The 27,923-nt window shown below is 44.0% G+C and overlaps 1 protein-coding gene and 1 pseudogene across 6 annotated transcripts; both read right to left on the reverse strand.

Moving 5' to 3' along the window:
- Nucleotides 1-26: 26 nt before the first annotated feature.
- Nucleotides 27-27,923, reverse strand: LOC130285454 (paired mesoderm homeobox protein 2-like). 6 transcript variants are annotated; one of them, XM_056536859.1, is made up of 4 exons: nucleotides 16,959-17,193; nucleotides 14,893-15,099; nucleotides 7,930-8,087; nucleotides 27-519 (listed from the first exon to the last, which is right to left on the reverse strand). In XM_056536859.1, the coding sequence occupies exons 1-4, from the start codon at nucleotides 17,092-17,094 to the stop codon at nucleotides 151-153; spliced, it is 870 nt and encodes a 289-aa protein (XP_056392834.1). In that variant the 5' UTR covers nucleotides 17,095-17,193; the 3' UTR covers nucleotides 27-150. The 6 variants fall into 6 exon arrangements, with proteins under 6 accessions (XP_056392834.1, XP_056392836.1, XP_056392838.1 ...); XM_056536861.1 differs by lacking the exon at nucleotides 16,959-17,193 and adding an exon at nucleotides 27,622-27,923 and having other exon boundaries at nucleotides 28-519; XM_056536863.1 differs by lacking the exon at nucleotides 16,959-17,193 and adding an exon at nucleotides 25,876-26,018 and having other exon boundaries at nucleotides 28-519.
- Nucleotides 13,711-13,801, reverse strand: LOC130290020 (U2 spliceosomal RNA; annotated as a pseudogene).

A 27,923-nucleotide genomic window follows, 5' to 3' on the forward strand; every position in this document is an offset into this window, starting at 1 on the left:
CTTTAACATTGGTTTAGCTGATAGAAGGCACAGATAATGATATCTTCCATTGTGAAGTACACGTTTATTTGGCTTCACCAAATCAGAAAACAGTAGAAATCCATAGTAAGAAATTGGCACTTTCCTGAATTTCCTCCATCAGTAGTAATGTTAGGAAGATTTCACTTCTTGTGGTTCCAGATCTCTGACATTGACATCGGAGTCTGGATTCACTGGGGTCTTTTGAGGTCCCTCTTGTGTTGCTATCAAGCTATGAATCCCAGCCTCATGTTCCTGGGCCTTTGTACGCAGGGTAACAATACCACAGGTTGCTTTGTCCTCCGCTTGGCACGAATGTTCTTTCATGTGGTTTGGGGGGTCCGATACTTTGTTGTTAATACATTGTGTGTCCCCTGATGGCTTCTGCTTTGGCATTTTATCAGTTTTACAGTCTGATCTACTCTTCTCCTCTAATAGGACCTGAAACGTCTGCATCTTCATTTGCCTTCTCATCTTTGCTCGCCTGTTCTGAAACCACACCTGAGAAAAGAAATAAAAAATGGTGTCACCTATGGAAACTACACCGGAAATAATATGTACAGGGCATTTCTGGCTGTAGATCCTGTAGATGTTGATAAAGGTCTATGCTACATGGGTGTGTGGTGGCCCAGTATAGGCCCAGTATGTAGTGTCCCCTGGGCCCCCTTCACCTGTTCCCTTTGTACAATTGGTTTTATGCTATGTATTGTATATAAGAGTGTTGTACCTTTTAAGAATATTTGTCATGTGGTTAACCTGTTGTCATGTGAGTGTAACCCATGTTGTCATGTGAGTTGTCAGTGACCATGTGACCTAAGGGTGACCGATGGGACCCCACCAGAGTCTCCCCTAAATAAGTCCTGGGAGGAGTCTCTTCTGAGGTCTAGCCAAGTCAAGTCCTAAGATTGTGTCTGGAGTCCATAGGAGGCCTCAAGTCTGTCCAGCAGCCACAAGTCTTCAAGTAAACTACAATTGGGGTATAGTCAGTCCCATTCAAGTCAGTCAAGTCATAGTCATCTGTCTTCAGTCAGTGTGGACCTGCAGCAATATTGTCCCAGTCCACTACAAGTCCCAGCAAGCCCTGAGGATCCGACGGAAGCCGGTAAATTGCCTAACAACATCGGGGGGGGCAACAGTCTGAGACCATTATACAGTGGTCTCTAACCTGTAGCCCTCCAGATGTTGCAAAACTACAACTCCCAGCATGCCCAAACAGCTGTTTGGGCATGCTAGAATATGTAGTTTTGCAACAGCTGGAGGACTGCAGTTTGAGACCACTATACAGTGATCTCTAAACTGTAACCCTCCAGATCTTGCAAAACTACAACTCCTAGCATGCCCAAACAGCTCTTTGGAGGGTCTGGAGGGTCCCAGTTTAGAGATCACTGGGCAGTGGTCTATAAACTGTAGTCCTCCAGATGTTGCAAAACTGCAAATCCCAGCATGCCCAAACAGCAAACAGCTGTCTCGGCATGCTGGGAGTTGTAGTTGCGTACCTCCAGCTATTGCATAACAACATCTCCCAGCATCCCCTTCGGCGATCAGTACATGCTGGGAGTTGTAGTTTTGCAACAGCTGGAGGCACACTGGTTGGAAAATATTGAGTTAGGTAACAGAACCTAACTGAAGGTTTTCCAACCAGTGTGCCTCCAGCTGTTGCAAAAGTACAACTCCCAGCATGCACGGTCTGTCAGTACATGCTGGGAGTTGTAGTTTTGCAACAGCTGGAGGCACACTGGTTGGAAAATACTGAGTTAGGTAACAGAACCTAACTGAAGTTATTCCAACCAGTGTGCCTCCAGCTGTTGCAAAAGTACAACTCCTCAGTCAGTACATGCTGGGAGTTGTAGTTTTGAAACAGCTGGAGTTTTGCCCCCCCCCATGTGAATGTACAGGGTACATTCACAAGAGCAGGTTTACAGTAAGTTTCCTGCTTCAAGTTTGGGCTGCAGTAAATTTTTCGCCGCAGCGCAAGCTCCTAGCGGGAAACTCACCGTAACCCGCCAGTGCGAATGTACCCTAAAAACACTACACTACACTAACACATAATAATGGGTAAAACACTACATAAACATACCTTACACTGTCCCCCTCAATAAAAATGAAAAACGTATCGTGCAGCAGTGTTTCCAAAACGGAGCCTCCAGCTGTTGCAAAACAACAACTCCCAGCATTTCTGGACAGCCACTGACTGTCCAGGCATGCTAGGAATTTAGCAACAGCTGGAGGCACCCTGTTTGGGAATCATTGGCATAGAATACCCCTATGTCCACCCCTATGCAATCCCTAATTTAGTCCTCAAATGCGCATGGCGCTCTCTTATTTCAGAGCCCTGTCGTATTTCAAGGAAACAGTTTAAGGCCACATATGGGGTATTTCCGTACTCGGTAGAAATTGCACTACAAATTTTGGGGGGCTTTTTCTCCTTTTACCCCTTATGAAAAGGAAAAGTTGTGGGCTACACCAGCCTGTTAGTGTAAAAAAATTAAAAAAATTACACTAACATGCTGGTGTTGCCCCATACTTTTTATTTTCACAAGCAGTAAAAGAAAAAAAGACCCCCAAAAGTTGTAACGCAATTTCTCCTGAGTACGGAAATACCCCATCTGTGGGCGTAAAATGCTCTGTGGGCGCACAACAAGGCTCAGGAGTGAGAGCGCACTATGTACATTTGAGGCCTAAATTGGTGATTTGCACAGGGGTGGCTGATTTTACAGCGGTTCTGACAAACACAAAAAAATAAATACCCACATGTGACCCCATTTTGGAAACTACACCCCTCACGGAACGTGACAAGGGGTATAGTGAGCCTAAACACCCCACAGGTGTTTGACGAATTTTCATAAAATTTGGATGGGAAAATGAAAAAAAAAAAGTTTGCACTGAAATGCTGGTTTTATCCTAAATTTTTCATTTTCACAAGGGAAAATAGGAAAAAAAAGCACCCCAAAATTTGTAACCCCATTTCTTCTGAGTAAGAAAATGCCCCATATTTTGATGTAAGGTGCTCTGCGGGCGAACTACAATGCTCAGAAGAGAAGGAGCGCCATTGGTATTTTGAAGAGAAAATTTGTCCGGAATTGAAGGCCATGTGTGTTTACAAAGCCCCCATAGTGCAAGAACAATGGACCCGCCCCCCCACATGTGACCCCATTTTGGAAACTACACCCCTCATGTAATGTATTAAGTGGTACAGTGAGCATTTACGCCCCACAGGTGTCTGACAGATTTTTGGAACAGTGGTCCGTGAAAATGAAAAATTTAATTTTTCATTTGCACAGCCCACTGTTCCAAAGATCTGTCAAATGCCAGTGGGGTGTAAATACTCACTGTGAAAAACAAACAAGAAAAAGTCCCTGAGGGTCTCAGGGTAATTGTATATTGATCAACCTTTAAGGGGTTGCCCCCTCTCGGGGATAAGCCCTTACTAGATACCCTCCCCTAAAAATCAACTTTTATTGAATTTGTATAAAATCTCATAACCCCTTCACACGTTTTAAAATTATCAGCGATGCAGTACTGTGCTTCAGTGGGGGTATTGTATTGACCCCCTACTGTGTCCGGTATCACTGGAGCTATGGTACTTGATTATTGTATATGATTGGCGTGCTGTAGTGTCTGCATCACCTAACCATAAACTACCAGTCCTCTTATGATTCAACCTGCCGCTGGTTAAAACTCATTCAGAACCTCCCCGACGTTTCGCGGAAGAATCCGCTTTGTCAAGGGTTGCGAGATTTTATACAAATTCAATAAAAGTTGATTTTTAGGGGAGGGTATCTAGTAAGGGCTTATCCCCGAGAGGGGGCAACCCCTTAAAGGTTGATCAATAAATACTCACTGCACCCCTTATTAAATTCTGTGAGGGGTGTAGTTTCCAAAATGGGGTCACATGTGGGGGGGTCCACTGTTCTGGCACCACGGGGGGCTTTGTAAACGCACATGGCCCCTGACTACCATTCCAAACAAATTCTCTTTCCAAAAGCTCAATGGCGCTCCTCCTCTTCTGAGCATCGTACTGCGCCAGCAGAGCAATTGACGTCCACACATGGGGTATTTCCATACTCAGAAGTGATGGGGTTACAAATTTTGGGGGGCATTTTCTCCCATTACCTTTTGTAAAAATGGTAAATTTGTGGAAAAAACTGCACTTTAGTGAAAAAAATTTTTTTTTCATTTACACATCCGATTTTAACGAAAAGTCGTCAAACACCTGTGAGGTGTTAAGGCTCACTGGACCCCTTGTTACGTGCCTTGAGGGGTGTAGTTTCCAAAATGGAATGCCATGTGGGTTTTTTTCTGCTGTTCTGTCACCATAAGGGCTTCCTAAAGGTGACATGCCCCCCAAAAACCATTTCTGCAAAATTCACTCTCCAAAATCCCATTGTTGCTCCTTCCCTTCTGAGTCCTCTACTGCGCCCGCCGAACACTTGACATACACATATGAGGTATTTCCTTAATCGAGAGAAATTGGGTTACAAATTTTGGGGTGCTTTTTCTCCTATTACCACTTGTAAAAATAAAAAAACTGGGTCTACAACAACATGCTAGTGTAAAAAATGACGATTTTGAATCTTCTTCACTTTTCTGCTATTCCTGTGAAACACCTAAAGGGTTAAACTTACTGAATGTCATTTTGGATACTTTGAGGGGTGCAGTTTTTATAATGAGGTCATTTGTGGGGTATTTCTAATTTGAAGGCCCTTCAAATCCACTTTAAATCCACTTCAAAACTGAACTGGTCCCTGAAAAATTCCGATGTTGAAAATTTTGTGAAAAATTGGAAAATTGCTGCTGAACTTTGAAGCCCTCTGATGTCCTCCAAATGTAAAAACATGTCAACTTTATGATGCAAATATAAAGTAGACATATTGCATTTGTGAATCAATATATAATTTATTTGGAATGTCTATTTTCCTTACAAGCAAAGAGCTTCAAAGTTAGAAAATGCAACATTTTCAAATTTTTCATCAAATTTTTGAATTTTTCACCAAGAAATGATGCAAGTATCGACGAAAATTTACCACTACCATAAAGAAGAATATGTCACGAAAAAACTATCTCGGAATCAAATTTATAAGTAAAAGCATCCCAGAGTTATTAATGCTTAAAGTGACAGTGGTCAGATTTGCAAAAAATGCTCCCGTCCTTAAGGTCATAATGGGCTCCGTCCCCAAGGGGTTAAACACAAATAAAACATAGAAAACTTCTTTTTTTTTTTTAAACAAAGTACATTAGAAAGATTTTTTTTTATTATTTACCATAAAGAGTTAAATAGAAAAAATTAGTTTCAATGACAGCGCCCATTAAAGACAGGGAAGCAGTGCTTTCTATGCCCGCATCATTTACAGTGGGAAGAAGGGAGGCACTGCTATCTGTGCCTTCATTATTAATAAAAAGAGACAAGGAGGATGTACTATCTGAACACATACCATATACAGGAAGAGACGGGAAGTAAGTACTAGCTGTGTCTATATCCTTGCCCACGTTTATGTTCACTTTTCGAATGGAGTACTACTTACCACGATTAGAGATGAGCGAACTTACAGTAAATTCGATTCGTCACGAACTTCTCGGCTCGGCAGTTGCTGACTTTTGCTGCATAAATGAGTTCAGCTTTCAGGTGCTCCCGTGGGCTGGAAAAGGTGGATACAGTCCTAGGAGACTCTTTCTTAGGACTGTATCCACCTTTTCCAGCCCACCGGAGCACCGGAAAGCTGAACTAATTTATGCAGGAAAATTCATAAACCGCTGAGCTGAGAAGTTTGTGACGAATCCTTTACTGTAAGTTCGCTCATCTCTAACCACGATCTATGAGGGAATGATAATAAGTCATAAGAAAACTATAAGTTAAGATTTGGATACTGGAAAAGGTCATACTAGTAATGTGAGGATTATTTTTTAGTCTGATACCTATCTACTACATCCATTCTTTTTAGCTAGATACAATGGGTTGTGTCTTGTATTGCATTTCAGCTACAGGCAAGTGAATACTGCTGCGGTACCGGACAAACCTATAGGCAAAAGTAGCGCCATTTTTGGAAGATAAAAAAAAAAAAAAAAACTTTGGAACATAATACATTTTCAATGCATCGTCAGCACACTTTCCCAGACTTCTGAATGGTAAATCTCACTAGTTATGCTGCAATACATCCCCCACTCCAATGAATACATTTGACTATTTTAGGGCACATTCCCACGTGCCATATTTTGCAGCGTATTTGCTGCTGCGTAAAGTGGTCCCTCAAGTTACAATATTAATTGGTTCCAGGACGACCATTGTATGTTGAGACCAGAACTCTATGGAAACCTGGTAATTGGTTCTAAAGCCCCAAAATGTCATCCAAAAATACGAAAAAGTGAGGATTAAAAGAAAAATAAGTAGATAATTAATATAAATAAAGCAAATCCTTACATATAAAAGTAAGAAAGATCTGCTGGGAGCTGTAATCACTGTCTATTTCAGTGTTTCCGAAGCAGGGAGCCTCGAGCTGTTGCAAAACTACAACTCCCAGCATGCCCGGACAGCCAAAGGCTGTCCGGGCATGCTGGGAGTTGTAGTTTTGCAACAGCTGGAGGCACCCTGCATGGGAAACACTAGTCTGTGTAGAAGACAGGAGCTTCTTCAGGGTCCTGTACAGTACACAGAGTGTCAAAAAAAGTAACATGGAGTCTCCCTCACCTGGTGTCCAAAGGAGCAGCTAACCCTGGCACAGGTAATGTGTACAGAACATGTTATACCTCCCTGTACTGTAGGGGGCGCTATCAGACACAAGTCAGTGCATGCACTTCAGTAATACAGATGTTTTACCAGTAAATTGCCCATTCTGATTGGTCAGTTCTTCCGGCCATTGACATGTTTTGCAAATCTGGACTGTCTGTACATTGTGGCCCTCATTTACTTAGAAAATCGGGTTGTAAGTCTATGTTGCTTTCTTACCCGATTGCTTTTTTCCCCTAGTACTTATTATTATGTCGCATCCTGTTTGTCGCACGTGGGTTTTGTTGGTTTTGGTTTCCAACTCCTCTGGCCCTCATTTACTATTCTAAACCCGACATCTTTTGTCAGGTTTTTTTTGGCGCATCTTTGTCTGCGACATGATGCAACATTTTTTCCTGACGGACCCGATGTGGATTCTCCCAAACCCGAAAAAGGGGCGTAACCCGACATTTCTGAGCTTTCCCACGTATTTATAAAGGTTTCCAACCCGAATTAGTTGAATTGTTGTGGATTTTTTCCCGAAAACTCAGAGGAGTTGGAAACCAAAACCAACAAAACCCACGTGCGACAAACAGGATGCGACATAATAATAAATACCAGGGGAAAAAAGCAGTCGGGTAAGAAAGCAACATAGACTTACAACCCGATTTTCTTAGTAAATGAGGGCCAATGAGTTGTCGGGAAAAAATCCACAACAATTCAACAAATTCGGGTTGGAAACCTTTATAAATACGTGGGAAAGCTCAGAAATGCCGGGTTACGCCCCTTTTTCGAGTTTGGGAGAATCCACATCGGGTCCGTCGGGAAAAAAATGTTGCATCGTGTCGCAGACTGGCGCACGATATATGCGACATGTCGCAGACAAAGATGCAACAAAAAAACGACAAAACAAGTCGGGGTTAGAATAGTAAATGAGGGCCTGTATGTTGAGTCTGGTTTCAACTTACAATGGTCCAGAAAAGACCATTGTATGTTGAAACTATTGTATGTTGAGGCCATTGTAAGTTGAGGGATCACTGTATTTTCTTTCCCATTGAACTTCAATGGGTAAGAAAATAGGCAGCAGCAAATACGCAGCAAAATACGGCACATGGGAACGTTCTCTTAAACTTCACTTCTGCAGTCTTTTCTAGTTACTGTAGGTAATGGTGTTATTACCGTCCCACCTCATGTTAATATGCCCACCTTACCTGCACTCTAGTCTCTAACAGGTCCAGCTTCAGCGCCAGGGCCTCCCTCATGAAGATGTCTGGGTAATGGTTTGTCTGGAACACTTTCTCGAGTTCCTCCAGCTGCCAACTACTGTAGTTCGCTCGTGATCTACGCTGCTTCATACGGTGAGTCCTGTCTAATCGGAGGAAATAGAAAAACCATTGAAGATGAAGACTCCCACAGAGCTGACAAGATTAGGACACAATGAGCGAGGAATATACAATCGACATCAATAGTGTCCTTGGGTCATGGTCCTACGATGTGGGCACGGCTGGTGCGCTGTGCCATGTCTTCAATCGGGCCATTTTGCCTTCAGCTAGGATAAGGCTTAGAATAAGGAGACAGGCAGGGGTGGGATTTAAGTTTTTTAACAAGTTTCCTACATGGCTGAAAAAGATAGGCCTGTGGGGTGCCGGTGGTCTAGATTGGTACAGACAATTATCACTATACAAAAAAACACATTACTATTACTAATAAATATGCTAAATATACTTAGTGTACAGATACAGATGTAGATTTAAAAGGGTACTCCGGTGGAAAACTTTTTTTTTTTTTTTTTTTAAACAACTCGTTCTTAGAAAGAAAAGACTTCTATCAAAAAAAATCTTAATCCTTTCAGTACTTATTAGCTGCTGAATTCTACAGAGGAAATTCTTTTCTTTTTGAAACAGTGCTCTCTGCTGACATCGTGATCACAGTGCTCTCTGCTGACATCTCTGTCCATTTGAGGAACTGTCCAGAGCAGCATATGTTTGCTATGGGGATTTTCTCCTACTCTGGACAGTTCTTAAAATGGACAGAGATGTCAGCAGAGAGCACTGTGCTCGTGATGTCAGCAGAGAGCTCTGTGTTCCAAAAAGAAAAGAATTTCCTCGGTAGTATTCAGCAGCTAATAAGTACTGGAAGGGTTAAGATTTTATATTAGAATAGAAATCATTTACAAATCTGTTTAATTTTCTAAGATAAGATGTCTGATCAGGGGGATTCCTCCGCTGGGGACCCTATGCTCTCCCTGCTGCACCCGGTGTTCCTTTAGAGCGTCGGGTGCAGCGCCAGAGGCTTATGACATCACAGGCATGCCCCGCTCGTGACGTCATGACTACGCTCCCTCAATGCAAGTCTATGGGAGGGGGCGTGATGTCTGTCACGCCCCCTCCCATAGACTAGCATTGAGGGGGCGTGGTCGTGACATCACGAGCGAGGCGTGGCTGTGATGTCACGAGCCTCCACCCCGTGGCTCCACCCCGTGGCTCCACCCCGTGGCTGTGACGTCACGAGCCTCCACCCATCATCCGGCATGGAGTGAAGTTCTCTCCTTGCACCAGATGTCTGGGATGCCACAGTCGAAATCGCGGGGATCACCAGTGGCGGGACCCCCGCGAATAGACTTCTTATCCCCTATCCTTTGGATAGGGGATAAGATGTCTAGGGGCAGAGTACCCCTTTAATACATAGATATGGTGCCAGAACAAACCGTTCCAAAACTAAGCTCGTTACATACCCTGCATTTGGAAAGTTTTCAGACCCTTTAGATTTTTTTCAAATTTGGTTCAAAGATTTATTTCCTATCAATCTGCATTCAGTAACCCATAATGAGAATGTAAAAACTGGCAAAAGTATTCAAACCCTTTGATACTTGAAATTTCTATTGATCATCTCTGAGATGTTTCTACACCATGACTCGAGTCACCTGTGATACATTCAGTAAATCTCACAGCTGACAATTCATAGGCCATGAGGAGGAAAGAACTGTCTGTAGAGCTCACAGACAGGATTGTACAAAGGCACAGATCTGGAGAAGAGAACAGAAATTGTTTCCTGCACTGAAAGTTCTCAAGAGTAAAGCGGCCGCCATAATTATTTAATGGAAGACTGCCCAAAACCATCCCTACTGTGAAGCATGAAGATGAAGCAACATGGTGTAGGGGTGTTTTTCAGTGGCTGGGACAGGGAGACTGGTCAGGGTTGAAGGAAAGCTTAATGGAGCAAAGTACAGAGATATATGTAATACATATCTGATCCAGAGTGCTCTGGACCTCAGACTGGGCTGACGGTTCACCTCATCCCCAAGATGTTGATCTGAGTTTAGGGGCACTACACTGCTTGTCTATCTATTCTTCTCCAGTCAACATCGTCATGAACAGATTTCCCCTTTATGATAAATGTAGTCCCGTCTTGTACTTGTATCGGCTTTTAAACATTCATAGGGCATGAGCCTTCCGACACACACTCCTAGATTATACCGCACAGACGTAACGCTCATTGTTACATTAAACTATTTCAGCAATTAATATTTAATGCCAATAATCTTGTCAGTGCACAGTCTGGCAGTAAAAAGTCACATGAAGATTGAAAAACGTGATTTATATGAGGTTTTCTCTGAATATATTTAGGCAGTGGAGTACGCCTGAATAGGAAGCGGTACAGTATATCAATATGATTACTGCGCCTGGAGGGACACTGCTTTAACAGGATGCAGCGTTCAGGGTTTATATGACTGTGGTGAAGCCACGGGGTGTGAAGTGAGGTGTATGGGGCAGGTTTTGTAGCCCAGGGGCAGGTGTTGTTAACCCCTTCGTGTTCGTGATGCCAGGGCGTGGTTTTAACCGAGAACCACCCAAACGGTAGCACCACTAGTCCTAGTTAGGCAGGGCAAATAATAGTCCAAGGCCAGGTTAGGGTTAACGGTAGCTTTACTGAGGTAGACAGATGGTACAGTCTTTACAGCTAGGCCAGGATCCCAGAGAGGTGACCAGGAACACATGGGGCCTCGCAGCTTGCTGGGATTTGTCAGACTTTAGCACAGCCATGCAGACTATAATAGACTTGACTTGACTGAAGATAGGGACAGCAGACAGAGATGACTTGACTTACTGACTTGTGGCTGTAATTTAGGCTTGAGGCCTCAAGATGTTCTGGACACTGGCTCTGAGACGTCTGGACTGGACTTGACCTCAGCAGAGAGTGTAACACAAGAGCAAAAGAGACAGATTGCAGCTCTTCCCTTCCTTATAAAGGGGGGGCTGTGCAAGGATCCCATAGGCTAGCTGCAGGTCATCTGGTCACCTGGTGCTCTCTGGGTAACAAAGCATGTGACTTTAACATGTGTGATAGCCTGGGGGATGTAGGGTATGGGGAGTGTAGCTGTGCGGTAATTAATGGGTGCTTGTTAACCCTTGCTATTCGTGACGCCTCAATAAAGCTTTTCCTATTGCCACCCTTCCCAAGAGCGATAGGGAGGTAGATAAGAAGAATAGATTGTCACAACGGGAGAGTTTCTGAAACAGCATTAATGTTTACTGAAGGTTTTCTGCAAGCTTCAATATTACAACAGTCTCTGGGTATAACAACAGCTTTTGCTTGATGATTGACAAAGGTTGGGACTTTAGCATTAAGAGTCTTTTGATACTATGCGTCGCTCCACTGGATTTAGGGGTTAGTTGCGGTCCAGTAGTCACGCTAGCATTAGCGGGGATTTAGATTTGAACTCACGGTTTTGGTTCCGCTGAGGCCGGAGGTTTTGAGGCCTAGCGTGTCTTTGAAAGTTGCGTAGCACCATCCTGTTAGTCCGGCATCCACGAGAGCAGCAACCCAAGAGAGCGATAATTGGACGCAGCTCCCTTATATGGGCAGGGGCTGGACTAATGCTAATTGGTCAATACTGATGTCAATCACCATTACAGACATTTGTGGGTAACACGTGACCCATGGACCTCCTAAGGTCCTGCAACATATCATAGAGGTTACTAGCATGGTCACATGACCGAAGGTCCTGCAACACTGAACAAGGTAAGTACTATACATTACTTATAGAACATATATATAATTATTAAATATATACATTTATTATTATTAAAGATAAACTTAAGGAGAGGCAACTAGGGGCTGTCCCACCTGAGGGACCCTACCTGAACGTAGTTACTCTGACTTTGGGAACCTCTACACTAGGTACTGTATGCAATACTGTACCAGGACACCACACGTGACAACATTATCATCTGACTAATAACCATATGACCATATCAAAGGTCCTTTACCTTCAATGTATAACTAATTACATTATGGGGGAACACTGCAGGCGAGCCCTGAGGACGTACAGGGACTAAAGCTTATAGGACTGTGGGATGCATGTCCCATACCGGGACATCACATGACAATCTACGATACATAGAACACAGTCACTCACTGGATCGGGGTCTGTGCCTTCAGGGTCTTATTTATGAAAAATGGTGCAAACAAAAAGGTGGAGTAGCCAGACAAAAGAGCTGCAGACACCAAGGGATAGCTGTTAAGATATAAAAGGAAACTATCCTTCATGGAGCTGATGGTGGTTGCCAAACATAAAATTTCCTTTTTATTCCTCAGCCAAGTGTCAAGGAGACGGACCAGAGTTGTTCAAGTGCCACTGTCTGACACACCTCCTTGCTTGCTCCACCTTTATTGATGTAAAGAGCCGTATTTGTCAGTCATGGAGGGGCTGGGAGGAGGTGTGCCAGGGCTGTGACACTCAATCTGCAGGGGGTAAAGGGTAAAAGCTTGATAACTGGAGAAAGAAGCATTTTTTTTAGGATAAGCCTGAATACAAAGTTTCTTATATTCGCTTGTACTACTGATCGGTGCAAAGTTTATTCAATTTTTTTTACAGAATTTTTGTACTTAAATTTTTTTTTTACCCCATTAAGAGATTACTATTTTAGCACTGTGCTTAATACTTATAATATATTAGCAGAGTACTGAACACATCGTTGACTGCAGAGGCTCTCTCTAGGAAACCCGGAGACCCAATGCGAGTGGGTAGTCCCTTTCGGTCATGCTGCGGCGATCAAAGGGATGGTCGGAATCAACGATACCTCCGATTTTGGCCGTACTTAGGAGGCTGCTCTAAGGATTGGAGCTATAAGGGCTCGTTCACACTGCCAACGTGCTCCGCAAAAGAGAGCTCCATCGGTCAGTTGAGCGGATGGGAGTTGGGAGTTTTTTTTTTTTCTAAGAGCCGAGAGACATGCTCTCGAATCACCCAAAGTGCAAGAAAAAGTGCAAACATGTTACACTATAAAAAGTGCACAAAGGATGGGGTCTATTGCAAGCCCTTCTCTGATAGGAGAGAGGCCCACAACAAACCTTACCCTTCGCCTCAAGGTTCCAGGTTCGATGTCCCTTTTCGACAAAGCTACTAAGGGACCACAAATGCTCCTGGCATCTCCCTTGGTGTTAGCCAAAGTATCTGCCCGCAGAGCCGATAACAGTCGGTACCCTGCCCATGCAGGAGTACCCGGGGGATTTTGCAGGGAGGTGAGGAACCTGATGGCCACACACACCTCCCCTAGACCGTCAGGAGGGACACCCAGAACGGCTACCACATCCCAACAATCCTGTGAACACACAACACGTAAAAAGTGTCACAGTGACAAAAAATAAATAAGTGAATGTGTGCAGATATACTGCCCGGACATCCAGCCGGATCTATAAAAATGTCTCTGATCCTAGCCAGAAGGCCGGGAATCAAGAGGTGAGTGCCACAAGGTGAAGAGATTATGGTGCCCGTGCTTCAACTCAGTGAGCCCATCCTCCCAGTGAGTTTCGGCACCTCGGGGTCAACACTCCCCGAGGCACTAAAGTACCTCAGCTCTAGACCCTCTCAGCCTCATGGCGAGACCCGGAAGAAACAGGTCACATCGGGACAGCCGTCAAGATAATTCCTCAGAACCAGCCCCGGAACGCCCCGGTACACCTACCTCCTCCATACAGCACCCATCCTCACCAGCTCCACACTGGCGTCGCCTGCCACCGGCATGAAACTGATAAGAACAGATACTACACTTGATCTTAGCCAAAAGGCAGAGAAGCGATGGGAATTGGGAGTTGAGTAGAGTAAAAAAAAAAAATACTGTGTCCTATTTTTTTCTCTCCACTCAACTCCCTTAAAATACCGGACACCCAACAAACCCCATTCAAATTAATAAGATCTGTCAGGATCCGGCGGTGTCAGTTGTACTCCAACCCATTCAGGGTCCAGCTTTTTTTCTTTTTTTGTGCTGAACGAACAGAGCCTGAATGGGTTCGGGAGAACAATGACCATGTGAAGCTATAGTTTGCAGCTCAGTTCCCTATAGCACCGGTAACCGGGAGCTGCAAATACCCCTCAACTTCAGTGACTCCAAAACACGGAGGTGTAAACTGATGCCTTGTACCGCCTGCTGTCCAATAACAGTTGGGGTCATTATAGGGTAAAATAAATAAATAAATAAAAAGTTATATATTCTGCAGCCTATAACATAAAAAAAAAATTTAATTTACAGAGTTGTGTGGGCTCATTTTTTCAAGGGTGTGCTGAAGTTTTTATTGATATGATTTTGGAGTAACTTGAACCTTTTTTTTTTTTTTGTACCATAAATTTTAAAGAGTAACAAAATTTTTCTATGCTTTTTTTTTTTAAGCTCAGATATACTTCATTGTGTGGAAATTTTATGGATCTTTTTTTAATTGCCTTTTAATCTGTGGTTTTATGGAGGTAAAGTCACCAAAACAATAAGTCTTGCAAAAAAAAAAAATACTTGCAAATTTCAGTGATCTTCAGTGATCTTTACTTACACCTTGAATCTGCCAGGGTGTAACAGGAGCACAATCAGGGCAAGTCTGGAAGCCTGCACTAAGACCCTGTCTGCCATCATAACCTAACCAGACCCTTCAATTACAGCATTGGGAGCCATTCAAGTAAAGGGGTGCTCCATCTAACTCCCCTAGATCAGTGTTTCCCAACCAGGATGCCTCCAACTGTTGCAAAACTACAACTCCCAGCATGCCCGGACAGCCTTTGGCTGTCCGGGCTAGCTGGAAGTTGTAGTTTTGCAACAGCTGGAGGCACCCTGGTTGGTGAACACTGGCCTAAATTATATTATATGAGTTTCTTTGTTGGCGATGTTTACAGTAAATGTACGTACCTGGAAAATGACAAGGCCTTGTCTGGGGGGAGAAGAGCATGGCATCCTTATGAGTTCCAGAATGGCTGCAGGGCTGAAACAGTTGAAATCCAAAAATAGGAGATGGGAAGAAGATGCTGGAAAACCTGTTGGGCAAGACATGACTATAGATGTGGGCTGCCAGTGGGTGAGGAGGAATTTGGTGGCCGGGACCAAACATGTTAGAACCTAGAGAGAAGAAAAGAATCGTGGGTATGACTAGACATTCATCCAACACTAGACAACTGTGGTGGAGCAAATTGTAAGCTATAGAAAAGGAGCAGGTATCAGATTTCTAAATTTTAAGGGGATATTGTGACAATAAAAAACCTGGATCTGTTAATAATAGTACCGGTCACCAAATAAATCTTTTAATATAGTGTTCCTTGCGTAATTAGTAGACACTTTACCATTCTCTTGCTTTTAAAATTATCAACATAAATAGGTTTAAAATGTAATAGAAAAAAACGGCCACTAGGTGGATCTGTTCTGTTCCCTGCCACAATTAATACAGTGAGTTTGGTCTCCTCCCGGCCTGGCAGGAGACCAAACTCAGGAAGTCTTTCTCTATGTGCTGAGCTTGATTGACAGCTGCACAGAAAGTGAAAGCTCCACAGATTCTTACCGAAAGCTGCACAGACTTCCTCTGGAGCACAAGTAATTTACAAATCTGTATAACTTTCTGGCACCAGTTGAAGTAAAAAAAAAATTTGTTTTCCACCGGAGTCCCCCTTTAATAAACCCACTCCATTGCCTGATTTGCCCCACCCATTGTTTCTCTGCCCCAATCTTTTCTCATTTTTCTCTTTCTTGTCCCTCACTCCTCTTTTCCTAGTAGTATGCAACTACCTTGGTTTTTTTAAACCTAAAATAGACTCTTCAGGTCACACATTCATCTCATAGTGCTTATCAGATGGTACAATTGGTTATTTTATCTGTGTTGTTAATCTCTGCATGGTTTCTTTACTTAAGCACCATGTTTATGACTTGGCAGGTATTTGCCTGACTTTTCTTCTTCAAATAAAGAATATTAAAAAAAAAGAATGAGCTCCTCAGACACTAGATTTCTTTATTTTTTTTTTTTTAAGTTTAGGAATGTTTTGGTATGCTATTTGTCTATGAACTGTACAGGTTTAGGCTAACTTCACATCCAAGCATTGGTACTGTATATACACGAGTATAAGCCGACCCGAATATAAGCAGAGGCCCCTAATTTCACACCAGAAACCCAGGAAAATTTATTGACTCGACTATAAGCCTAGGGTGGGAAATACATCATCCCCCCCCCCCCATGTTATCATCCAGACCCCCGTCATCATCCAGACCCCCGTCCTTAACACCCCCGTCATCATCCCCTCCCCGCCTGTCAATCCCTTCATCAGTGGTCTTCAACCTGAGGACCTCCAGATGTTGCAAAACTACAACTCCCAGAATGCCCGGACCGCCCATGGCGGTCCGGGCATGCTGGGAGTTGTAGTTTTGCAACATCTGGAGGTCCGCAGGTTGAAGACCACTGAGAAGGGATTGACGGGCGGAGAGTTCACTCGATTATAAGCCGAGGGGGGCGTTTTCAGCACGAAAAATTGTGCTGAAAAACTCGGCTTATACTCGAGTATATACGGTATATGTCGAAAAATCTGTTGAACAATATGCCGACTGTGTACCTGTCCCAGATCCATTCATTTCAATGGCCTAAACATATTCTAAAAGTGACTATGTTAGGTCCATGTGTAAGCATACAAAACTGACCAAGTGCAGTCACTTCTAGCATGGAATTAAATGGACCTGGCACAGGTACGGTACACTGAGGCATACGTCGGCATACCATTTTTTTTTGCATATACCACAAGCAGAGTATAATTTTTAGCACACAGCCAAAACCTGTAGTTTTATGCCATTCTTGTCACCTTCCCAAAAAATAAACAAATAGTTGATATTTCAGGCTTTGCAGTTGACTAGGACCCCGTTCACATCACATTTTGGGGCGCTGTGTCCAGAATATGTCGGGATATCTTCCATACGATATCCAGGCGTATACCATGGTGTACCTGAGGTGAAGCCATCGACTTTCACAGACAAAGAGTCGGCCATTTCATGAACAAACATATTTTGTTTGAAGGGCATAAATGATCGCCAATCGGTGATGTAGCGAGCGGATTGGCGTTCATTTATTTTCATCGTCATTTTCCATTGACCTGAGGGGATTAAATTAATATTGTCAGTACAGCCCCTGTTCACATTTGGGGATATGCTGCCCCGTGTGAAAGCTGCCCCGTGTGAAAGGGTCCATGTATGGATGTAAACTAGAAGGATGGAAAGTGAAGCAGTTGCCCATAGCAACCAATCTGGCTGCAGCTTTCAGTTTCCAAAGGGGTGACTGACAAAATCAGAACTGGTCACTGGTTGCCAAGGGCAACTGCTCCACATTTCTTTTAAGCTGTTCTTAATAAATCTCCCTCCCTGGGCTGTCAATATTTTAACAGAATCAGGTCTTCCACATCTCCCATCCATATTACCCATCCATTTTGTTGTCATAGGGTAGCGTCACACATAGCGCTACTCACTGTCCCTAGAGTGAGCCTCCTGCTGTGCCCAGGTGTCCTTGCGTTGTCTTGTAGCAGCAATTTGTCGCTACGAGCAGACACACCGGGATCGGCAAGTTGTGCGCGCATGCGCAGTTTACTCACAGACATCGTGGCGGGTCTCTGCCTAGCTCAGGGAGAAGGGGGAGCAACCGCAATGCCTGTGAGTAACCACGTTTTGTACTTACGGTTCCCCGAATACGGTTGGGAGGAGAGGGGGCGGGGCTTAATCGCGGCGCCGACCGGAGTGAACCGCAGCCTCCGTTCGGCTGCGTTTTCGGCCGTATGCGGTTTCCCGACCATAGGCAAAAACGCGGTTGACCACGTTTTTGCCTGCGGTCGGGAAACCGCATACGGCCGAAAACAAAGCCAACCGGATGCTGCGGTTCACTCTGGTCGGCTCATAGACATACATTAAATACGGTTCCAGAATACGGCTGAGTGCGGGTGCCGCGATGAAGCCCCACCCCCCCCCCTCCTCCCAGCCGTATTCGGGAACCGTAAGTACAAAACGTGGTGTGAAAGCACCCTAAACTATGCATGCGACTCACGAATCCCGAGACACACACGGGCACAGCAGGAGGATCACTCTAGGGACAGTCAGTAGTGCATTCGGAATTTATCATTTTTTGTTGGTGTAGGCGAAACATTTTTGTACACCTTTATTTTGTGTGCTGCTACATGCGCCAAATTTATGAGATGGTCACAGGGCATTTGATAGATTTTGCGCAGGTACACATTTTCTGTAATTTCACCTATGTACACTATTTTCTATGGTTTATTAGTTGCACAAATTGTTGGGATTTTTTCTCCCATTGCCAAAAATTTGCAACTTTTTTTCTACACACACCAAAAAGCTAAACCATGTCAGAACTGGTGTAAATTTGCAATTTTTTGCAGGTGTCTGAGCAGAAATTTGCACAAAAAAAAAAATCAGTTGATAAATCTCTGACCACTGCAAAAAGCTAACCATATCACATTACAATCAAGTTGTTTTATTGAAAGAGTCTAAATGCATTGCAACTTTTTTGTGACTTTTTGACCCATTGCACAAATTTTATTTCCATACATTCTGCAAGATAACCAAATGCTGGTATATTCTACAGGATTCCGAGTTTAGATGACTTCAGACTTGCAGTCACTATAAATATATCGCCTATATACAGCATAGGGGATATATGTCTGGTTGTCGGGGGTCCTACCTCTAAGACCCCCCCGACGATCTTGAGAACAATGACGTGACTCTGCGCTGAATAGAGCGGTGGGTCAGCACACACTTCATTCATTTTCTGTACAGCAGCCGGAGATGGCCACACGCAGCATTTGACTCGGGCAGCTCCATAGAGAATCTAAGAAGCATGTGCTGACCCACCACATTACTCATCGGGTAAAGTCAGGTCCCCATTTCTAAAGGGGTACTCCGGTGAAAATTATTATTTTTTTTTTAATCAACTGGTGGCAGAAAGTTAAACAGATTTGTAAATAACTTCTATTAACCCCTTCCCGCAGAATGTCATATATAAACGCCGGGTTGTGCAGTGCGTTCGCGCATCCCGGCGTTTATAAATGACATGCAGTTAACCAGGCGATGCGCAGCATCGCACGGGTTAACTGGCAGAAGTCCCGCTGTTTCCAGCAGGGGACAACTTCTGCTTCACCCCCAGGACCATCAATTGATGGTCCTGGTCAGCGATCACTGTGATTGGTCCCTGTGGACCAATCACAGTGATCTGGGGTGAAAGTTCAGATCCCCCGCACTGCCCGCCCCTGGAAGTCGGGCAGAACGGGGGACGAAGGCTGCAGGGGCTCACGGGGACCTGCGGCATTCGGGGGGAACACGTGGGGACCGGCGGACTTACCTGATCCAGCGGCGGGACCGAGGAGCAGCGCGGGTAAGTATGTGGTCCTCAGAGGCAGCAGTGAAGATCTTCACTGCTGCTTCTAGGAGTCTGAAAACTACAACTCCCAGCATGCCTAGACAGCCTTTGGCTGTCTGGGCATGCTGGGAGTTGTAGTTTTGCAACATTTGGAGGGCCCTAGTTTGGAGACCATTGTATAATGGTCTCCAATCTGTGCTCTTCCAGCTGTTGCAAAACTACAACTCCCAGCATGCACTGACTGTCCAGGCATGCTGGGAGTTTTAGTTAAGCAACATCTGGCCCTTCAGATGTTGCCGAACTACAACTCCCAGCATGCCCTTCAGCTGTCTGGGCATGCTGGGAGTTGTAGTTTTGCAACAGCTGGAGACACACTGTTTGGGAAACATTGTTTCTAACTCAGTGTTTCCTAACCTGTGTGCCTCCAGCTGTTGCAAAACTATAACTCCCAGCATGCACTAAAAGACCATGCATGCTGGGAGTTGTAGTTTTGCAACATCTGGAGGGCCCCAGTTTGGAGACCATTGTATAATGGTCTCCAATCTGTGCTCTTCCAGCTGTTGCAAAACTACAACTCCCAGTATGCACTGACTGTCCAGGCATGCTGGGAGTTTTAGTTCAGCAACATCTGGCCCTTCAGATGTTGCCGAACTACAACTCCCAGCATGCCCTTCAGCTGTCTGGGCATGCTGGGAGTTGTAGTTTTGCAACAACTGGAGACACACTGGTTGGGAAACATTGTCTGTTTCTAACTCAGTGTTTCCTAACCTGTGTGCCTCCAGCTGTTGCAAAACTATGACTCCCAGCATGCACTAACAGACCATGCATGCTGGGAGTTGTGGTTTTGCAACAGCTGATGTACAGGGTACATTCACATGGGCGAGGCTTTTACAGTGGGTTTCTCGCATCTTGAGATGCAGCAAATTTTGCGCTGGGAAACTCGCTGTAATCCCCCGCCCATGTGACTGTACCCTAAAAACACTACACTACACTAACACAAAATAAAATAAAAAGTTAAAAACACTACATATACACATACCCCTACACAGCCCCCCTCCCCCAATAAGAACGTCCGGTACACCACTGTTTCCAAAGCAGAGCCTCCAGCTGTTGAAAAACAACAACTCCCAGTATTGTCGGACAGCCGTTGACTGTCCAGGCATGCTGGGAGTTTTGCAACAGCTGGAGGCACCCTGTTTGGGAATCACTGGCGTAGAATACCCCTATGTCCACCCCTATGCAAATCCCTAATTTAGGCCTCAAATGCACATGGCGCTCTCACTTTGAAGCCCTGTCGTATTTCAGGGCAACAGTTTAGGGCAACATATGGGGTATCGCTGTACTCGGGAGAAATTGCGTTACAAGGTTTGGGGGGCTTTTTCTTCTTTAACCCTTCATGAAAAGGAAATGTTGGGGTCTACACCAGAATGTTAGTGTAAACATTTTTTATTTTTTACACTAACATGCTGATGTTGCCCTATACTTTACATTTTCACAAGAGGTAAAAGCGAAAAAAGCCCCCCAAAATTTGTAACGCAATTTCTCCCGACTACAGAGATACCCCATATGTGAGCGCAAAGTGCTCTGGGGGCGCACAACAAGGCCCAGAAGGGAGAGCGCACCATGTACATTTGAGGTGATTTGCACAGGGGTGGCTGATTGTTACAGCGGTTTTGACAAACGCAAAAAAAACAAAACCCCACATGTGACCCCATTTCGGAAACGACACCCCTCACAGAATGTAATGAGGGGTGCAGTGAGAATTTACCCCCCACAGGTGTCTGACGGATCTTTGGAACAGTGGTCCATGAAAATGAAAACTTGTACAGCCCACTGTTCCAAAGATCTGTCAGACACCAGTGGGGGGCAAATGCTCACTGTACCCCTTGTTACGTTCCTCAAGGGGTCTAGTTTCCAAAATGGTATGCCATGTGGGTATTTTTTGCTGTTCTGGCACCATAGGGGCTTCCTAAATGCGACATGCCCCCCGAGCAAAATTTGCTCTCAAAAAGCCAAATATGACTCCTTCTCTTCTGAGCATTGTAGTTCACCCATAGTGCACTTCAGGTCAACTTATGGGGTACCTCCATACTCAGAAGAGATGGGGTTACAAATTTTGGGGGGTATTTTCTGCTATTAACCCTTGCAAAAAGGTGAAATAAGGGGGGAAACACACATTTTAGTGGAAATTTTTTATTTTTTTTTTACATATGCAAAAGTCATGAAACACCTGTGGGGTAATACGGCTCACTTTATTCCTTATTACATTCCTCAAGGGGTCTAGTTTCCAAAATGGTATGCCATGTGGGTATTTTTTGCTGTTCTGGCACCATAGGGGCTTCCTAAATGCGACATGCCCCCCGAGCAAAATTTGCTCTCAAAAAGCCAAATATGACTCCTTCTCTTCTGAGCATTGTAGTTCACCCATAGTGCACTTCAGGTCAACTTATGGGGTACCTCCATACTCAGAAGAGAAGGGGTTACAAATATTGGGGGGTATTTCCTGCTATTAACCCTTGGAAAAATGTGAAATTTGGGGGGAAACACACATTTTAGTGAAAAAAAAAAATTTTTTTTACATATGCAAAAGTCGTGAAACACCTGTGGGGTATTAAGGCTCACTTTATTCCTTGTTACGTACCTCAAGGGGTCTAGTTTCCAAAATGGTATGCCATGTGAGGGTTTTTTGCTGTTCTGGCACCATAGGGGCTTCCTAAATGCAACATTCCCCCAAAAACCATTTCAGAAAAACGTACTCTCCAAAATCCCCTCATCGCTCTTTCCCTTCTGAGCCCTCTACTGCGCCCGCCGAACACTTTACATAGACATATGAGGTATGTGCTTACTCGAGAGAAATTGGGCTACAAATATAAGTATACATTTTCTACTTTTACGCCTTGTAAAAAATTAAAAATTGGGTCTACAAGAACATGCGAGTGTAAAAAATGAAGATTGTGAATTTTCTCCTTCACTTTGCTTCTATTCCTGTGAAACACCTAAAGGGTTAAAATGATGACTGAATGTCATTTTGAATACTTTGGGGGGTGCAGTTTTTATAATGGGGTCTTTTGTGGGGTATTTCTAATATGAAGACCCTTCAAATCCACTTCAAACCTGAACTGGTCCAAGAAAAATAGTGAGTTTGAAAATTTTGTGAAGAATTGGAAAATTGCTGCTGAACTTTGAAGCCCTCTGGTGTCTTCCAAAAGTAAAAACTCGTCACTTTTATGATGCAGACATAAAGTAGACATATTGTATATGTGAATAAAAAAATTTTTTATTTGTAATATCCATTTTCCTTACAAGCAGAGAGCTTCAAAGTTAGAAAAATGCAAAATTTTCAAATTTTTCATCAAATTTTAGGATTTTTCACAAGGAAAGGATGCAAGTTACCACAAAAATTTACCACCATGTTAAAGTAGAATATGTCACGAAAAAACAATCTCGGAATCAGAATGATAACTAAAAGCATTCCAGAGTTATTAATGTTTAAAGTGACAGTGGTCAGATGTGCAAAAAACGCTCTGGTCCTTAAGGCCAAAATGGGCTTGGTCCTGAAGGGGTTAAAAAATCTTTACCCTTCCAGTACTTTTTAGCAGCTGTATGCTACAGAGAAAATTCTTTTCTTTTTGAATTTATTTTTTGTCTTATCCACAGTGCTCTCTGCTGACACCTGATGCCCGTATCGGGAACTGTCCAGAGCAGGAGAAAATCCCCATAGCAAACATATGCTGCTCTGGACAGTTCCTGATACGGGCATCAGGTGTCAGCAGAAAGCACTGTGGACAAGAAAAAAAAGAAATTCAAAAAGAAAAGAATTTCCTCTGTAGCATACAGCTGCTTAAAAGTTCTGGAAGGATAAAGATTTTTTTTATAGAAGTAATTTACAAATCTGTTTAACTTTCTGGCATCAGTTGATTTAATTAAAAAAAAAAAAAAAAAAAAAAAAAAAACGTTTTCCAATGAGTACCCCTTTAAAATCACAGAGGGTCAAAAAAAGGTAGGACCACCACCAATCAGACTCTTATCCCCTATCTTGTGAATAGCAACACATTTTTATTGGCTAAAATACCCCTTTAGGGTGCGTTCCCACTTGGTGTATACGCAGCATATTTCACGCTGCACAAAATTTACGGCAGCAGCGGGAAATATGCTGCGTATTCCTTGCTCACTATACACACAGGGCTTTCCGGCGGCAGCCCTGTGTGTGTAGTCAGTTTTGGAGGCGGAGCCGCGTGTCACGGTCACCCCGGCACATGGCCCCGCCTCCAAAACTCACTACACACATAGGGTTGCCGCCAAAAAGACCTGTGTGTATAGTGAGCAAGGAATACGCTGCGTATTTCCCGCTGCTGCCGTAAATTTTGCGCAGCGTGAAATATGCTGCGTTTACGCCAGGTGGGAACGCACCCTTAATTTGTAATCTATGTTCAGCACATATGCACTATCATGGGATAAAAATGTATCCTTAGGGTGCGTTCACACGCTTTTAGTTTTTGCGGTTGTCCGCTGCGTATTTGAAAGGGGCAGGCTCTGCTCAGCTGTGGAGGAATTTACGCTGCAGAAAATCCGCCGCAAGCCCCCATTGAAGTCAGTAGGGACTGCGGCGGATTTTCCAGCGTAAATTCCGCTGCGCAAAATCTGCTTTGGACAGCAGAGAAGAGCCCGCCCACTTTCAAATATGCAGCGGAAAACCCGCAAAAACTAAAAGTGTGTGAACGCACCCTCAAGGTTCATTCACAAACGCACAGGATCCAACTTCAAATCTGCAGCAGATCCAATTTGTGTGAATGTCGATATTTAGTGTACAGTACAAGGAAAGAAAAAAACACACACACAGTATAACTTTATTTTTAATATGGGGTCCTAGGGGTAACCTATGCTACTGTATGACTACAAACAATGGCAGGGAAACAACAACAGAGCCTTACGGTATCCTCCTCCTAGAAGCATTGCTTAGTGCGGAGTTTCCCAACCAGGGTGCCTCCAGCTGTTGCAAAACTATAACTCCCAGCATGCCCGGACAGCCAACGGCTGTCCGGGCATGCTGGGAGTTGTAGTTTTGCAACAGCTGGAGTCAACCTGGTTGGTAAACACTGGCTTAGTGGGAAGAATACTATGGCACATGAAAGGAAAAACATTACCTAAATCCCATAAAAGGGTCATTCTAAACACAGGTAACAGCTCTCACATCCCACCACATAATCGGAAAGGCTGGCAGCGCCTCCAGTCCATATCAAGACGGAATCCAGCTCCACCGATGCGGTATAAAAATTGACCTTTTAACTAACACATGATACACTACATCTAAACAGCGATGCATCTCAGGTCTAAGTCATGGCTAAGGGTCACATAGACCCGAAACGCGTTGAAGTTTTGATGTAGTGTACCATGTGTTCGTTTGGGATGTTAAAATAAAAAAATATTTTTATACCGCACCGGTGGAGCTGGATTCTGTGTTTTCACTAATAAAGGATCATCGGGAAACAGGAACAATCATGTCACTATTGTCATTATTTGCTGGGTTGTAAAGAGGCTCTTATGTTTTAGAACAGTGGTTCTCAACCTTTTTTTGCCTGCGTACCCCTTGACAGCCCATTCACCAAAAATTATACCCCCATATAAGAGACATTTTGTAATGATTATAGTATAATTCATATGCTTTAACAGGCCCCCCATTCCTCTCCCTATCTCCCCAGTCCCCCATTTACAGGTGACGTCTTCTCTCACCAGAGTTGTTTTCTTTTCTTCTCTATCTGGCCTTGACCGCCATTAAGATTTCTCCCATACAAGACTTCTCCACAGAACCAGCCACTTAAACATTTTAGGCTCCTTTCTGCAGTACAATACCCCCTATTTACAAACTCCCCATGTTTATTGTCACACACAGTAATAGTACCCGCTTTGAGTCCCCATAAAATTGTTGAGCCCCCTCTGTGCCCCCAAATATAGCTGTAGGCCCCCAAACTGCCCCCATATATAGTTGTAGGCCATCATACTGTCCCAATTTGTTGCTCCACTGCTAGTCTGGTCTGGGGACCTATTGTTATGGCTCATAGCAGTAGGTCTCCGGTCTGCAGGGGCAGTGGAGCAACAAAGCTGAAGGTAGTTACTGCCCACAGCAGCCCAGTGCCCGTGCTTCCCCTTTGCTGTCCTCCTGCTCCGCTCCTCGTCAGCCTACCGGCAGTGACGTCAGTCTACCATTTCTTTCAAAGTGGTCCAGACCAGTAACCAGTGGCTGTGGCTGCCATTACTTTTTCTTCAAGTACCCCCTGGAGAACTGATAAGTACCCCTGGGGGGTACTTGTACCCCAGGTTGAGAACCACAGTTGATCTAGTCCACTGTCCACTAGTGATCTCCAAACTGTGTACGTACAGATATTGCAGAAGTACAACTCTCTGGGTTTTACAACATCTGACGGCCCATAGTTTGGAGACCACTGTCCTAGAAGGACTTCTGCAGGTCTTCAAGGAAGGATCTGCTATCTAAGAAAACTTTCACTCACCTGCCTGTAATGCTGTAGATGTTCCACCAGCCGCCTCAGGGTTGATTGAATCTTCCGGTCAGTTTACACTCAGATTGTGTGACTGTATGACTAGAAATTCACTCCACATCTTCCCGTTCAGCGTAAAATAAGTCCTAGTCCGAGAGTCGGGATGTCACTAGACGGGCACCTGATGCAGGTGTGAACTCTACCAACAGCTCATTACCTGGAGCTTCCGAGGAACCGTTCCTCCTCAATCATTCGCTGGCAAGCAAGGAGCTATTTCTCAAAAACTTCAAAGGGACTCTTCAGTCAATTAGAGGGAAGTGTGATTGAGAAGCCAGATTAAATTACTAAGTAAATATTCATCCCTAATGCATCTACAGCACTGACCCAGAAACAAGCTGTCACTGGGTAGATGAGCTCAGTAAATGTGCTGGAGACGGGCGGGATAATGCTATATATACTGGTAGAAATACTACACTGGGCAAAAGTGCTACGGATTTTGGCAGTGTTTCCCAACCAGGGTGCCTCCAGCAGTTGCAAAACTACAACTCCCAGCATGCCCGGACAGCCGCTGGCTGTCCGGGCATGCTGGGAGTTGTAGTTTTGCAACTGCAGGAGGCACCCTGGTTGGGAAACACTGGATTTTGGTGTAGATTTTGAGTAGGGATTATATAATATTTTTTATATATAAAAACTTTGCGTTTGCAGTTTTTTCTGCCGATCCACAGTGTTTCCGTAGCAAGATCTGCCAAAAAAATTTTATTGCAGATTTGTGCCAGACTTCGAGAAAAAACTTCAGCGTATCCATAACATAAATTGAGTTTCCGTGCTGCTACTGTAATATACGTCTTAGGTTTTCCGTGTGCAAATCCGCAGCCTATACATCCTGCGTCAATACACCCCCTCAGGCTGACCCTCACCTTCACCCGTACGGACATTCTGCTGCAGATTTACACGGCGGAAATTCTAATTCCGGACAAATGTTAAAGGCTTACTCCGGTGGAAATGTATTATTATTTTTTTTTATTTTTTTTTAAATCAACTGGTGCCAGAAAGTTAAACAGGTTTGTAAATTACTTCTATAAAAAAAAAAAAAATCTTAATCCTTCCATTACTTATTAGCTGCTGGATACTTCAGAGGAAATTCTTTTCTTTTTTTGGAACACAGAGCTCTCTGCTGACATCATGACCACAGTGCTCTCTGTTGACATCTCTGTCCATTTTAGGAACTGTCCAGAGCAGCATATGTTTTCTATGGGGATTTTCTCTTACTCTGGACAGTTCTTAAAATGGTCAGAGATGTCAGCAGAGAGCACTGTGGTCATGATGTCAGCAGAGAGCTCTGTGTTCCAAAAAGACATCCATTTCCTCTGTAGTATTCAGCAGCTAATAAGTACTGGAAGGATTAAGATTTTTTTTAATAGAAGTAATTTACAAATCTGTTTAACTTTCTGGCACCAGTTGATAAAAAAAAAAAAAAAGTTTCCCACCTGAGCGATTGGGAGGCTTCTGCAAGCCTGCTGGGAGTTGTAGTTTTGCAGCAGCTGGGGGCTCACTCGTTGGAAAACACAACCTTATCCTGTCTAAAAAATTGATGGCCCAGTGATCAAGTATGATAGATGACATTCCAATGATGAATGCAAAAAAGAATGTTTGGTCAGTCTGCTAGAAAAACTCAGACATTACATAATACACATATAACAGAACGTATGTACCAATAACTGAACCAGACATCTTTTACAGTGTATGGATTCCACTCACCTGTCATCAGGTATCAATCTGTTACCAGCTCTCACTCTGCTTTTTAGTATACATCAGTTTTCTTTGACTTGTGGCTGCAGGATAGGCAGGGTATTGGCTGCAGGATAGGCAGGGTATTGGCTGCAGGATAGGCAGGGTATTGGCTGCAGGATAGGCAGGGTATTGGCTGCAGGATAGGCAGGGTATTGGCTGCAGGATAGGCAGGGTATTGGCTGCAGGATAGGCAGGGTTTTCTAGGAGTTGTAATTTGGTTGCAGATCACTTGTGTATAAACTCAACGTATGTGTATATGTAGTGCATCG

This window comes from Hyla sarda, chromosome 8 (genome assembly GCF_029499605.1).
Source record: "Hyla sarda isolate aHylSar1 chromosome 8, aHylSar1.hap1, whole genome shotgun sequence".
NCBI classification, from domain to species: Eukaryota; Metazoa; Chordata; class Amphibia; order Anura; family Hylidae; genus Hyla; species Hyla sarda.

Bases quoted from the DNA above. Each gene is read 5' to 3' on its own strand.
- LOC130285454 (XM_056536859.1), bottom strand. From the start codon at position 17,094: ATGACGATGAAAATAAATGAACGCCAATCCGCTCGCTACATCACCGAT. The intron at 15,100-16,958 runs GTACACCATGGT...TCTTCTCTCTAG, and splicing joins AGTCGATGGCTTCACCTCAG to GTTCTAACATGTTTGGTCCC. The intron at 8,088-14,892 runs GTACGTACATTT...TCCTCCGATTAG, and splicing joins AAGGCCTTGTCATTTTCCAG to ACAGGACTCACCGTATGAAG.